General features: G+C 51.2%; 1 protein-coding gene across 2 annotated transcripts in view; it reads left to right on the top strand.

Annotated features, from left to right (window-relative positions):
• The window catches only part of PLXNA2 (plexin A2), a 181,210-nt gene that overhangs the window by 70,254 nt on the left and 95,472 nt on the right, over positions 1-15,484 (top strand). For both annotated transcript variants that reach the window (XM_021682521.2, XM_044916354.1), the window contains exon 3: positions 168-302. In XM_021682521.2, coding sequence (XP_021538196.1) covers positions 168-302 — 135 coding nt within the window. The remainder of the gene's footprint in view (positions 1-167; positions 303-15,484) is intronic.

Below are 15,484 nucleotides of genomic sequence, written 5' to 3'. Positions count from 1 at the left end.
GCACCTCTACCTTCCCTGAAGCCTAGTTTGGTTCAGAGTAGCAACTGCGGGTCGGGTGGGGGAAATTATCTTCGGGAAATACAACCACTTCAGGAAAGTGACCTGCTCTAGGCCGAAGCAGGGGACTGCTGAGTACAGATGCTGAGGATGCCTTGTTTCTTTCTCAGATTCGAGCCGATGGTCCCCCCCATGGAGGGGTCCAGTACGAGATGGTCTCTGTGCTCAAAGATGGGAGCCCCATCCTCCGGGACATGGCCTTCTCCATTGATGAGCGCTACCTGTACATCATGTCTGAGAGACAGGTAAGTGCTGACACCCATCCCTTCTTTTCAAAGCCCAGGAGTAACTGATAACCTGTGACCTTTGTTCAGAAACTGTTCTTCTAACAAGAGAGACCTCTGGGTTTGTGGCTCAGGGGTCCAGGGAGAGGCAGAGTCCTTGGAGGCTTTTGCAGGGAGCCAGAGAGAAGAAACTGGGGCCAGCCACTTCCCGGAGGCTTCTCTCCAGGCCACAGCCCCTGTCTCAGTGTGTGATGAACAGCCCCGCAAGAACAGGCCAGACTGCATGGAGCAGCTTGGTGTGATTAGGAGGTAGATTTACAGCTCCCGGGCCCACAGAGTCTGCTGCTCAAGGGAGCCAGAGAAGTGTAAATAATCCAGGCCTCCTGGCTGGGCCTGATCCTGGGAGAGACAGACCCAAGATAGGGCCCCAGAAGGAGATAAAAATCTTGGTCTGAGTCATAGACTGATGCCAGTAGAAGCTGGCCAGCTCTGGGAAGCCAAAGTTGGCCTGAGAAATAGACTTCTACCCTCTGCGGGTAACCATTGAGCAGGTTCCCCACCTTCTCTGGTGGAGCATTATTCCCCCCCCCCGGAGTGTATTTGCTCTGAGTACATGTGAGCAAAGAGAAGGTAGATGCAGGAGAGCCATGGTGATGGGCAAGAAAAGCAGGCAAAACGGAGGATTCACAAATTAATGGGGATGCAAAAAGCAAAGCAAAGACCTTAAGAAAGGCTGGTTCCTTCCATTCGTTCAGTCAGTGAGTCTACTGTTGTTCAGCAGGAGCATGGTCTTGGCATTGACCAAAACCTAGGCTAGACTCTAGGCTAGACAAAGATGCTGGGCTAGAAGACCAGTGAGCATTCACGAGGTGCCTCCCAGCTCTGGAGTGTTTGTCATTCCCAAAATACTCTGCAAAGATTCCTGCTGTACTTGATGAACACCACCTTGCCCAGAGTTCTCGTTTCCTCATTTTTTTTGAATGTAAGAATTCTGAATCTGGGGATGAGAGAAGAATGGAGGGAGGAAGGAAGAGACAAATGGGCACGACAGCATTCAGGGAAGCAGTGATGCAGCTCTAACTCAAAAATTACTTCTTGAGAACAGATGACACAAATCATATGCAGATTGCATGCAAATTATATCCAGACCCCCTTGAACCCACCTGTCTTTTTACCTTCTTTCATATGGCCCCTGCAGTCGAGGCATAAACAGGTGCAGATGGGAATTTGGTGGAGCTGGGGGAGGATTAGCCTAACCTACGGTGGGTAAGACAGTTGGAAATAAACACTGTTGTCTCGTTCTAATAAAACAGTCCGTGGGCCCTAACAAAGCCCATTACTGGGAATATATTTTTCAGGAACAGTGTGCTGGGAAAACTTTAAAATGAATGGGACTTAGCCACTACCCTCAGGTTGCTTACAGTCTAACGAGGGAGGGAGACAAGAAGCCAGTTACCTGTAACATCCCACTGAAGCCTATAAATATTCTGCCTTTTCTTCTTTTTCTTCTCTATTTATAGACATAAGGTTATTTCTTAAACAGAAACAGTAGATGCTCACCATGCAAATTCCAGCAATACACACAGAAAAGAAAATAGCAGTGAGTCCCCAGTCGGGTCTGCCCAAAATGTAACACCATGTTAACATATGGTGAACACCATTCTAGATGCTTCTGCAGGATAATAATCAGACAGAGGGATAGATGGATAGATGGCAGTCCAGATAGGTGGATAAAATGATGATCAGAGGGATCCAACAGACCCCCAATATATGTGATATTTTCAGAACACATTATGTATGGCTGAGGACCAGCCAGGTAACTCTGGGTAAAAACTCTTCCTTGGGTTCTCTGAGCCCGGTGTGTGGAAAAGCATTGACAGCAAACAGAAGTGATCAGTGAGGCCTTAATGGAACTGAGAATATGCCAAGGCTCAGATTTTGGCTGTTTCTCAAATGGGATGCTTTGTGAAATTACATTCGAAATGTGGCCAGAGGAGAGGGGCCTGAGTCAGAGCTTGAGACTAGTGAGTGGCCTTCGGGGACTGGGATGACCTCCTGAGATCATAGCCGGTGTCACCTCTGAGAGCATCAGCCCTGGCTCTACCAAGTGTCCACATAGCTTATTTCTAAATCTCCTGGCCTTTGTCCTCACCTTCTGCCACCGCTGTGCCATTCTTGTCATAATCTGCACCAAACAGAGGGCTTCGGTAGTAGCCAGTCCCACTGAGCAGATATGGGAAGAATTTGGGGTTAATGCCACGGGGCCTGTCTCCAGTCAGGTGAGATATCAGTCCAGAGAGCTCCCCATGCCAGGTGGAGCTGTGATCAGTGGGCAGAGTCTAAGGGGGATTTGTGGCAGAGCTCTGAGACCTGTCACCCCGAGAGCTGTAAATCGTGTAGAAATAGGTAGCTAGGTGATTTCACCTGGTGCTGGGCCCAGGGATGAGGGCCAAGAACAGCTCAGGGGGCCCATCTGTCTGAGGCCGAGCAACTCTGAGTACAGAATATTCACAGACAGCTTGGACATCTTTCAAGAAACAGTTTAGTGGGTGGTGATGCAGATGGAGTTGGATGGCTTGGGTTCTAGTCCAGCTGTTGCTAGATCTGGAAGCATGACCCTCTCCCAGGTCATGAAATAGTTGCTTCAGATAATAGGATTGTCTCTGAAGTCCGAAGCTCTGCTTTGGATCTCGTCTCAACATTTCATAGCCACATGGTGTTAAACCAGTCACTTGGCCTCACTGTGCCTCACTCGGGTCAACGTGAGACTCCATTCAGCAGAGGGGAGGTTCTTTCCCACGGCCTCACACGCCACACAAACCCTTGATCATTGAGCCTCTGTGTGGCCCCTTCCAGCTCTCAGGCCTTTATGATGCCGGCTCAGGAGGGTGGTGACCATGAGTGATGATTAAGGGGAAGTAACGTGGCTGTGGGGCACATCCAGTAGGCCTCAGGCTGAGCCTGGGGGTCTGTGTTCTAGTCCCGGCCCACCTCTAATGAGCTGGATGGCTTACACTCTTAAGTTCTCAGAGATTCAGGTTCCTCCCTTTTAGAGATAACGGTTAACAAATCTAACGCTAGACTCCTTTTCATATTAAAGAGGCTTGTCTAAGGCGTTGGTATTGAGACTCTTCTCCATGTCCAGAAGACAACACTAAAACTACAGTAGACAGGCCTGAGGTTAGACCAAATGAAGAACTTTTGGAACAAGAGTTGTATGAGGCCATGGGTGCCCACGTGAACTTCTTCCCTGAACGGTGACCACTGCAGAAAGAGGGAAAATGCTGGCTGGTTAAGGATAAGTGTATTCCTGTTTTAAGGCAGTGATTTAAGACTTTGGAGATTCCTGAAAGACCTGAGACCTTATAAGACATCGTGGGAATGGGGCTTCCCCTCACTTTCTTTTTTCTTTCTTTCTTTCTTTATTTATTTGAGAGAGAGAGAGAGTGAGAGAGCGCAAGAGGGAGTAGGGTCAGAGGGAGAAGCAGACTCCCTTGCCGAGCAGGGAGCCCGATGCGGGACTCGATCCCGGGACTCCAGGATCATGACCTGAGCCGAAGGCAGTCGCCTAACCAACCGAGCCACCCAGGCGCCCTCCCCTCACTTTCTAATAAATCTCTGCACAGCCTGCTGTCATCCCAGCCCTCACCTCATCCCCACCTCTTGTCTCTCTCTCCCTCTGATGCTTCCCCAAAACATGGCACCTGTTGTATCTTTGGCACCATTGGAGTGTAGATCCAAGTCTCCGGCCTCAAGTTCTGCCTGGAGAGGTTTGCATCTCCTTACAGAGCTCCAGCGATCCCGTATAGCTCATTCATTCTCGCTCCCTCCCCCTCTCTCAGTTAATTACACATAATTAAGAAATAGGACTAGTAAGAAGTGTTGGGTCGCTAGTGCAACTGCCTAACAAGCCAATGTTAATGGACTGTTAATAGATCCAGGGCTGGCCAGTCCCAGGGGAACATTTGGAAACTGATTTCCCAATCCTGCTAATTGCCCAGGTGCCCCACGGATAGGATGCCTGGTTCTTCCCTAGAAAGTCCGCCCCGGCTTCCGCAACAGCAGATCGACAGATGCTGTGGGTGTGAATACAAGTTCTCCCGTATCCTCAGTGTCTAATGGAAGTCAGTCAGCAAGTCCAGGGAAAGTCAGGCGACGAGCCAAGTGCAAAACGGAGCGAGAAGATGAAAAGAAACTTGATAGCCCCAGTTTCCACCCAACTTGTCAGGTTGGCCACTCCCAGATAAAGAATATAGCTCTGTCCTCAACGTGGATGGGAAAGAGTATGGGGATGGAAGCAATTATTCTATTTTATACTTTAATTAGTTTGAATTAGCAGAGGGAATAGAGGCATAAAATGATCCAGCGAAGGGTGAAATGGAAAAAGGGAGTCACAGTGGAGAATGGCTCCGTGCAGGCTGGAAAGGGCCTTGGGAATAGCAGAAAGGCTGGTTATGGGGGCGTGCACGCGCGTGCGCGTGTATGTGTGTGTGTGTACGTTGGGGTGGGTGGGGGCATGGGCTGCAGCTCTCTATTTCAGAGCCTGGGAAGGCAATATAGTGTAGTGGTTAAGAACTGGAGCCTGAGAATCAGACTGATCTCCATTTAACCCATAGCCACTTGCTAGACATTTAGCTTTGAGATCTCTCACCACTAAACCTCAGTTCCTTCATCTGTATAATGGGCCGAGTAACGGTAACCGTTGTGTCTGACACATAGTGCCTTCAATGTGCGGTATGATTATTATCATCATTGCTGTTATCAGTCATATTATTAGAAGTTCTCTGGAATCCCAGAGAAGGCTAGAAGCCTCTCCACTTAAACTATGGCTGGGACAGAGTTCCCAAGTCAAACACCTCCAACCTTCTATTTCTGCTGCTCCCTCCTAAGGGACGGCTCAGAAGCCTGTGGCCTGGCCCAATGACAGCATCAGGCTAAGTCGCTCATAATCTGCTATTTATTTTAAAAATCCAGGAATGTGCCCAGCAGACTAAACAGTCCCACTCCCCTTGATATAGGCAGAGGCAGCCCTGGGCCCAGATGTGAGGCCCAGGAGGCCAGTATTGCAGGCCTCTGCAGAGAGAAGGAAGGGGCACCCTGAGCATTGGTCAGGCCCCAAGCCCTCAGGGTCCTGTCTGGATGCATGTGTGGACACGTGGCCAGAAAGGGGCTACCCATGGGGCTTTTCATTTTTGGTCTCTATGGGTAAGGTAACCAGGTCTCAAAAGATGGGGCTGCCGTTCTCCAAGTAGTGGGCAGTCAGACCCCAGTTCCAAATGACTTTGTGTTTGTCTGTAGCTGGCTCACCATTCTGGTCACTTATTGCTACATAAAAAAACACTTCAGAATTCTGGGATATAAAGCAAACTTTTTATTACGTTCACAAACTATGGAAGTCAGGGACACAGACGTGGTACATTGAAGAGGGCTTGTCTCTTCTCTATAACACAAATGACTTGTGGTGCTTAGAATTCTAGGTACTAGAATCATCTGGAAGCTTCTCCTGTCTGGGAACCAAAAGGCTGGGCTCAGCTGGGACTGTTGACCAGAGTGCCTCAGACAAGGCCTCTCCATGGGGCATGAGCTTTCCTCACAGCATGGTGGCCCTGAGAGTCAGACTTCTTGAGCATGGCAGATCATGACAGCTCAGGACTCAGAGAGTGAGCCTTCCCACAAATAAGATAGAATTATTGCCTTTTTTATGACACAGCCTTAGAAGCCACATCGCTGTCTCTCCTCCCTGCCTCTTCACCTCTCCACAGCCAGTCACCTTAGGTGATTCTGATTCGGTGGCCCATGAGCACACTTCGAGAGACAAGGCTCAGGGAAGATACATACGTGGTTTCCGGACCCCCAGGGTCAGAGCTGCTAAGAACTTAGGGATCACCCATCCTGACCCCACATGAGAACAAGGAGGCCCAGCAGGCATCTGAACAGGTTAGCTGCCCCTTCAGTGTCAGGCCATGCACAACACCCCAGTCCAGAGTCATCAGAACTGGCTTGATTTCCCAAAACTCACAGGGAAGTGCCAGGAGCTCTAAAGCCTACTGTTGATTTGCTAAAGGTTGCGTTAGGTCCTAAATGAAGCCCACATTAAATGTGGGCTCGGAAAGTGCTTCGTGCAAGCCTTTGAGGGAATCCATCAGGAGCAGGATCACACTGCCAGGAAACTGCCCAGACAGTGGCACACACAATTTCAAAGGGTTCTCCCGGGCAGTGTCTCTGCAGCAATATTACATCAGCCCCCTCGGAAGGCAGGCCTCCGGGGTGCCCCACCTTGGCTCTGCAGGGCCGTGGTGACTTCTCCCGTGGATACATACAGGAAACTGACTTTTTAACTACCCCCGCCTTAGTAATTCAACAGAGTTGGAGCAAGAAAAACTTTGGCCTGGAGTTAACAGAAACAAAAATCATTTGGGAAGACTGTGAAGCCATCCTTCTCTGAGGGGCTCATGGGCAGGAGAGACCCCTTCCCTGGCCCTCAGTTGAAGGGGCCTTGGTTGAAGGGGTGTGCTAGGTGGGGCGGACGGGCCACGCCCCTCCAGCGTGCCATCCGGAGTGTCCATTGGGCTAAGCAGAGAACTAATTTGGGTTTCCTTGGTTTGGGGGAGGGCCTACCTACTGCAAACCTGGACCTAGCACCAAATATAAGCATTTTCAAAGGGCCTGTTGTGACTCGGAAGTAGTCCGAGTGGCCTCGGACTAGTCCAAGTGGCCGGAGCCACTGAGCTGCCAGACCCCTAAGGCATCTAAAGGCTTGAGGAAGGGAAGGAAAGAATGTGGGGAGCCACACTTCCAGATGTTCCCTACTCATTTATTTTGACAACTCAGACTATTATTTTGATTGTGCACATTTGTTTAGTCCAGGCGATAAGGCTTCCCAGGGCGCAGGCAGAGCGTGCCAAGGTGTATTTTTACAAGGCACTCGGGGTCTCAGTAACGGGAGCCCTCCCTCTGCCAGGGGTGGGCGGGAGACCTGGGCTGAGCTGTGGAGGGAGGAGAGGATGTGAGCAGGCTTGGACTGTAGCAGAGTCTGAGGGGCTTTGGGGAGAATTACAGAGTTTGCGGATTAGGAAAGTGAGGATAAGCGAATTTCGGCTGCACTTTTGTTTTCAAATGTGTCACTTGCAATCCAAGCCTTTGATGCACATGTGTTTCTGGTTAAGGACGGGGGACCCCAGTGTGGCCCAGGAGCTAAGCTGCTCCTTTCAGTGCCTTTCCCAAAGGAAGGGCAGAATCCTGCCTCTTGAGGGAGGGGGCCTGGGGAAAGGTGACCACCGCAAGCCTGGGTTTTGATTTTCCTTCTTTCTCCCCCTCCCCGCCCCCCATTTCAAATGTCAAGGAACAAAGAGGCTGACACAGAGCTGATACCCTGGCTATTAATATTCTCATTGGAACATTTTTCTAATAAATATTTTCACATGAGAGAAAGGAAATGCAAACCCACCCTATTAATCAGACGCTTGGCTTGTTGTATTTAAGAGAGAAAACTCCAGCCTCTTATTTTAAAATCCTTTGGTTTGGAAAGAAATGATTGAACACAATGCCCAGGCTGGGAGAACTAGTGCCCAAAAAAGTCATTTCTCTAAATGGGCAGGGGGGCTGGAGACTTTCTCTGATCCTTGGCAAGGGATTTGATTTCTCTTTCTAGGCAGGTAGTGCTGAACACTGACATTCTGCCTGCCCAGGATGATGTTCCTGTGACTGAGAGATGGGAAATCATAGTGTCTCGATGCCAGCAGGAAACCCACTCCCTTGTTCTTAAAGGTGAGGAGACTGATGCCCAGAGACGGGAGTCCCTTGCTGATGTCTTCCCCTGAATGACCAGGAGAAGCAGAATTAATCCTAATTAACCTGGTCTAGCCCAGCATTCTTTTCCCAACTTGACAACAGCTTCCCTCGGCACAGGCAAGAAAGAAAACTGGTTGTCTTTAAAGGCTTTCAATTAAAAAAAAAAATTAAAAAACAACCTGGGCCCAAGAGAGTCACTGAAGATGTTCCCGAGGGTCAAATTAAAATAGGGAAAGATTTGCATATCATTTGCATACGTAGACTCATTCACTCAACAGCCCGTTAAGTGTCTACCATGTATAATGCATAGAGCTGTCCACTGACAAGTCATTTGCATATGCAGATATAGATAGGGCAGTCTTTCTAAGTAATATTCCAGCAAAATGTTACAAACAGGGCTGTCTGAAGATAGGTACCTTCTTGATTTCTTTCTGCTCTTTTCAGTGCAATGGTAGCACTGTTAAGTGTGCTTTTGTGTTGCAATAAATAAAATAGAATCCCTGCCCTCAGGGAGGTCTCATTCTGGTGGGGAAGAATGACGGGTAGATGAATTACAATATAAAGTGAGCAGTGCTGTAGCAGAGACATACAGTGTGCTTACTAACCAGGGAGAGAGAGGCCTGTCCGTGTCTTTCTCTTCTTGGGGTCACTCGGACAGAGGACTCATTCTCTCTTTGACACAGCAATTCAGAGCTGGTTAGACCTCAGGGATTATCGAGTCAAGAGCGGCCTTTTCTTTGAGGACAGGAGACCAGAGGGGGAAGTGACTCTTGAGAAGGGAAGGTCTACCAAACCAGAACGTGAGGAAGCAGATGGTGATGATGGGCAATTTCCTGACCCCATGAAGAGTATGGGCTCTAGACTCTGCCTGCCTGTTGAGGTTTGAGTCCTGGCTCCAGTACTTATTGCTGTGTGACCTGGGGCAAGCTGCTTTACCTCTGCGTGCTTCAGTTTCCTCATCTGTAAAATGGGCATAATTATGGCATCTGCTTGAGGATTAAATTAAATAAATTAATACGTAAAAAGCACTCTGAAAAGTATCTGGCTTATATTACCTGCTTAATAAATGGTGGTAGCCGTAATTATATTTTTATGATTGTGTCCCATGCATAATCACCAGGCCCAGCCCTGCAGATCATGCTCTGCGTATAGCCACACCTAAAAAAGAAAACTAACCACCCTGCCTTGCCTCTCACCTCTACTTTATTTGTGTTGAAATCTAACTAACATTCAGGTTGTTTTTCTTATTTTAGTTTACAAACATGACCTCAGCTAATCCAACAATCCCATGGGAGAAGCAGTATTGTCCTCGCCTCTTTTAGAGATAGGAAAACTGAAATTCAAGTCTGGCTAAGTCATCTGCCCAGAGCCACCAAGCTGGCTAACCACAGAGCTAGGACTCCACCCCACCCTTCTGAAGCCAAATCCACACCTCCCGCTTCTTGAGACGGCGCCCCCTGGCAGCCGCGTGTGGGCACAAGGCACCTCCCCTCCTGCTCCCACTCCACCGGGTTCCAAATTAAGGAAAAGGTTTAGCAGCGGCTTTAAAGGCTTCAGGGGACCAGCACGGACTCACAAGTCCTTGTTTGACACCCCCAAGGAGACTGGGGCAGTGCGCTGTTTTGTTTTCAAAACCAACAAAGGAAAGCGAGCACAGCCCGGTGGCCTTACATGGACCATCCCGGGAGATGGCTCTGGTGCGCAGAGTGGATGGAGAGAGAGTGCCCTGCCTGAGGAGGGTACAGCTGCAGTTTGGCCTGTGCGGCAGGCCACAGGCTTCACAAGCATTATCTGGACTCCTTACAACAAGCCTTATCACCCCCACTTGACACACAAGGAAGGCTCCGCAAAGTTAAGGGAACTGAGCAAGGCCCTTCATACCACTCCTAGGAGGCAGGGCTGGGGTGGAGGTGCAGGTCGGTGTGGTTGCAAAGCTCCTGCCCTGCTTGCCTTCACCCCACCACCAGGGAGGCCCAGTGGGTGACACCATGACTCCCTTGCACTCTCTCTACCCGCATCCACAGCCGGCCCTCTTTGCAAGGAGAGCAGGCCTAGAACACATCAGGCCCCAATTCAGCCTCTCCCGTGCAACTCCAATGTGAACCGGGCGAACGGGTATCCATGCCTTCACTGCCCTAAGCGGGGGTTCTTGGGCTCTTGGGTTCTGTGCTTGTCGTCTTGAGATTCATCCAGCCCCGCGGTGACGCCCCAGAACTCTGCAGCCTGCTTTTTAGCTCCTGCCCGGAGCTCACTTTCATGCTCCCCGTGTTGGGTTTCTGTAATTGAATGTGTTTTGTTTAGACCATAACATTTAGTGCCACTTTGGATTTCCAATTAGGCTTCAATCAAACGCCGTGAGTCTGATTCGTTTTGTTGTTTTGATCAACACAAAAGATGGCAACACCAGAGGAGCCGTCGTGAGGAGTTATTTCCATCCACTGATGAGCAGGACAGTTGCTGTGATGTGAAGATACAGCGTCGGAGGTGCCAAGAGATGCACCAAGCATCAGCGAAGGGGGAGGGCGGGGAGGGGAAGTCAGCGAACCCTTCCGAGGAGCACGATCTGACGTTCTGAGGTGCACAGCCCATTCTCCACGTTCCACCCCGGGAGAGGGCGGGAGGTGGGTGCTGCCTGTTAGGCCCACTCGTTGAGGCTACTTCCTCTGTGGCCCTGGGTTCTGGGTGCCCGTGTAGGATGGGGGAGGAGCTGGGCCCCACTCCCGCTGGCTGCTCGTACCCAGGGCTCAGGCCCTTTACACAGGAGAGGTCCCATGAACACAGGGTTCCCGTGAGATGGGAAGCTGACCACGGGTCGCTTTCTCCACACACTGGCCTCTGCGCTCCTCAGCCAGAGGTGACCAGCTGTGCTGGCCTACCGAAACACAGGGGGCTCTTCCTCTGGCCAGCCACCCACACATGCTGCCCGTCAGACAACGGGTCTCTCGGGAGCTGGTCCTAGGGACGTTTAGAACCCAACTGGGAGCTGCCAGGGAGGTGTGTGGGAAGGGTGGTGGAGGGATGGCAGGGGGTGACAGGAGAGTGACAGGGGAGTGGTAAGTTAGGGTTCTTAATCCCTGGAGTTTCCCCCGTATGTCTGAGTACAGGCCAACTGGAGCCTCAGTTTCCCTACCGAGAAAATGTCTTTGAATGTCTCCTGCGGCCATGACATTTAGCGCCTCCTTTCTGGCCACGAGCCTGTGCAGGACAGAGGCTGACCTGGGTCTGGGAGTGTGTGTGCTTATGAGAACAGCGTACGTGACGTGCATCAGATGAGAGCAGGCATTCCTGTGTGTTCCGGGAGTGTGGAAGGATATCCACACTACACGGCTCTTTCAGACCACGGGTCAGGGCTGTGCTCCCTGGGGGGAGAGCAGGTCTGTGCTCCTTCTCCTCAGGCTTGCTTGGTTTTTGGAGCCCCACTTGGCTGCACTTTCCAAGCTGGCCCTTTTATCTTTCCGTAGCCTGCCCAGCTCTGGGACCCCACATCAGGCACCATCCCCAGTTCATGGTGTGTGTGCCCCACAGTTAAATTCCCTTTGCCACTCTGCACAGAGCAACCCTCCTCACTCCCCTTCCTGGTTATTCCCACCCCCCTCTTCTGCAGACAAGTTGGGGTTTGAAATTTGCACCAGGTGGAGGGAGAACTGGCTGTGTCATCAGCTGTTGGTGGCTTAGCAAACGGTCTGGGTTCAGCCTCTGTCCCTCAAGTAATGTTTAATGAGAAGAGGGAAATGGGCAGAGATGAGAGTCAGGCCAGAGGAAGATTGGAAAGAGAAAAATGAACAGAGCTGAGAACAATGTCTTAGTTAACCACTCAGCTTCCAAGTAATTTATCAACCAACCTTTGAGGACCTATTATGAGCATAGAGCCCGTTCTGACAAAATCACACATACGCCAGGGAAACAGTATTGTGATACAGTGTGCAGAGCGCTGGGAATGCAGGAGAGGGTGCTACCCAACAGTCTGTGAGTCAAGGAAGGCTTCCTGGAGGAGGTGTTGCTCTAGGTGACTCATGAAAGGGGAGGAGCTCACCAAGTGGAGCAGAAGGCAAAGGAGTATTTCTCAAGTGAAGGAAAGCACAGAGGCATGAAAGAGTTCAGCATATTCAGGGAATAGTCCCCCAGATTTGATATTGTTGGAGTTGAAGGCAAGGGTTAAGAGGTATCAGTTCTCGAAGACCATCTATAGCTCACAGGCAGCGAGAGGACTTCAGGTAGACTTAATCCACCTGCCCTTATCTCCACCCAAGAGAAGGTGCTTCAGGCTCCCTCAGCCCCTGCTACTGCCCCACAGAACTTGGGAGAAAACGATCGTGCCCCAAGCTCCCAGTGTTTCCTCTTCGCTGACAGCAGCTGCCCCCCCACCCCCCGCGCCCTGCGCGCCAGGGATCTGAGAGGCACCGTCAAGAGAAAGGATGGCAGGGCGGGTCACAGCCCGCCCCCAAAGCCCTTTGTGATCATGCCAATCCACACCGCCACTCAGGACGGCCGCTTCTCTATACGGGGAGGAAAACCTCTGATCATCTCAGATTCAGGGAAAGACGAAGAGAGAGACCGCGCTGCTTCATTCATTCATTAGGTCTTTCCAACATGTCTTGGTAGCAGAGACCTTGCCTCTCTGGGCCCCTTCTGTCTCCCTAAGAGATACTGCAGTGTTTGGCCCTTACTAGGGGCTTAATAAACACTTGTTGAAAGTTAGGAAGAGAGGGCGGGGAAGACAGGAGACAAGAAAAGAGAGAGCGCATGGAAAGAAGACACTGTAGGATAGTGTAAGGAGCTCATCTTTGGGGGCAGATCGGCCTGTGTTCAAATCTTGGCTCTACCATTCTTCAGCAGGGCCTGGCTTGTCCTCTCTAAGCCTTAGTTTTCTCTTCTGTAAAGTGGGGAAAACCATAATACCTGCCTTCTAAGATTGCTGAGCTGAAATGACGGAGCCCTGCAAAGTGGCTGGGACAGAGCAGGAGCCAAACCCTGGAAATAGCTCCTTCTCTCGCGTTCACTCCCGAGCTCCCTGGTTCACTGCCACTGAGCCCCCCATAGCTAACATGTTGCTCATTTTTCATCCTTAAGTCATCTGCCAGTTGCATCTATTTCTAGCCTCTGTCTTATGAGACGAGAATAAGGCAGGGAAACAGATAACTGCAGAGCCTCATTTGCCAATTGTCAGCTCCTGTCGTCCGCCCAGCTCTCTGCCGGCTTCTCCCTGGGTGCCTGGAAAAATCACCGTGACCTTTTATTTACTGGTTGATGTAGTCAGCCCAGGTCTCTCTGCCTCCCCGCCCCCCACCTCCAGCCCACCCTCCACACTCCCACCCCTCCACCAGCCCAGTGCAGGCTTCTTGCCTCCCGTGCCCCTCATCCCACCGCGGGGTGGGCACGCTCTGCCGGTCCCTTGGAGCCTCCCTGTCTTCATGATCAGATTCTTAAAAACCTGCGGGCACAGACAAGAGGAAGAAGCAGAATCTTCCCGGTGCTGGCACTAGGGAGGATTTTTGCCTTTGATCCTCTTCTGTAGGGCCTCCTCTTCGGTCCCATTTCACCAAGGAGCCAAAAGGAGGTCGGTTTAGGTGAGCCAGTGACCCACCCCAGGCAAGACTCAGTGAGTCGCAGCATTGCCTGGAAGAGTGGACGTTTCTCCCAGGCCCCAACCCAGATTTTACCCTGTGAGCTTTACCCTGCATCTCCTCTTCCATCCCCTTCTCCAAAACTCCGCCCCTCCTTGCACCTCTTCTGGCTCCCAGCCTGCTCTAGCCAGAGGCTCTTTCTGCTTTTCTTCCTCTTCCTCCCTTGGCCCAGCCATGCTGTCACCTGTGACCCCCTGAGCCAATTGGGCTGAGGTGTGCAGCCCCGGGGATATGGGGGTGGCCGTTGAGGGTGGTGACAAGGAGACCAACGTGGCTAACAAGTGGGTGCTGACAAAAAGACATTCCACAGAGGCCCCGGGAGGCCAGGAATGAGCCAGGCAGACCCAAAGTGCCCATGCTTTGCTTAGCTGCAGGAGTTAACTATGCATACAGTGTGTGTGTGTGTGTGTGTGTGTGTGTGTGTGCAGTGCACACGCACATGTCTGTATATCAAAAACACCCAAATTGGCTTCCCAAAAAAATTACCCTAGGTAGAGTATGGCTTTCTTGCTCCATTGCCCTCAGGCCATCTGCCTTGGACGTCCCAGAGGCTTCCTGGCCCATCTCGGGGCCTGGCCGGCCGCACAACTCCCTCAAATTTCAGGGAAAGGAATTTTAAAAGCCTCTTGTGCAAGTCAGCTCCCTGCTTTCCAAGCTCTCTTCTTGGCCCCCGCTGTCAGCATCAATTTTCTGCAGGGAATGATTTAACCTTCATTTATTCATTAATTCTTTTTTCCCCTTAACTTCATTAGGTAAGATTTATAAAGGTGCTGAATTGGAAAGGTCACCTGTCCCTGGGCCCAGGACACAGTGTGCCTGCATCCCTTGTCATGAGCTTCCTTCCAGGAGCACTCTGGAGGTAGGGAGGGGAGGGGAGTAGCAGAGGAGGAAGTCAGCAGGGCTTGTGGCTTCCCAGGAAGGCAGGGTAGGCAAGGGGATTCCAGGCCCTCTGAACACATTCTGTGTTACCTGCTTGCTGGTGGGGGGCCGAGCGGCAGGGGCGGAAGGGCAGGCTCCGTTCAGCACCTCTGGAATCCTGGCCCCACCTCTTACTAAACTGACCTTTGCCATATTACCGAATGTAAGCCCTCAGTTTCCTCTCAGATCAATTGTCAGTAATGATAGATTCTCCTTTATCGGGTTGTTGGCAGGGATTAAACTGGTGACGTCAGAACACTGAGCGCAGGACGTGGCACACAGCAAACACTGAAGAAACAGTAGCTTGTTAAGAAGATCTTGCATCGTCCCGGCCCCACCCTGGCAGTACTAGGCAGCTGTTAGCTCACTAACCGCTAGAGACCGGCTCGCAGGGAGTCGGATTGCTCCAAGAAAGGTGGCCCACATAGACCATGACTGATCCTATCTCCAGAACCACAGGAAAAGCCTAAGCTCCTAGAGGAGCCAGAAAAAAACCAAGCCACCACTCGATTCAGGATTGCTTCCCGAGGCCCAGCAGATTTCTGCAGGAAGCCAGGCTAAGCTGGCACCCGGCTCTCTGCCGTGGCCTGGCCGTGCTCACCACCCGGCCCATCCCGCGGTGGTCCGTAGTCCCGGGCCTTTCCCAAGCCTCTGAGGCCTGCTGGGCTCAGCCTTCAGCCATCTCATCTCAAGGAGCTCTCTCTCCCATAACAGCCTCCCTAGATGAAGGAAAAGCAGACTCAAGGCTCGAAAACCATGCCGGTATTTTGAATTTGTAGAAAGCTAAGAGTGTCCGCTTGCTGCCACGTCCCTGTGTCCTTGCTCCTATGCCCCCAGCAGAACTCCGAGCCATCCCAGTTCACTCCAGTC

This window comes from Neomonachus schauinslandi, chromosome 6 (assembly GCF_002201575.2).
Source record: "Neomonachus schauinslandi chromosome 6, ASM220157v2, whole genome shotgun sequence".
NCBI classification, from domain to species: Eukaryota; Metazoa; Chordata; class Mammalia; order Carnivora; family Phocidae; genus Neomonachus; species Neomonachus schauinslandi.
The sequence above is the reverse complement of the archived record's forward strand: the minus strand, read 5'-3'. Positions and strand labels throughout refer to the sequence as shown.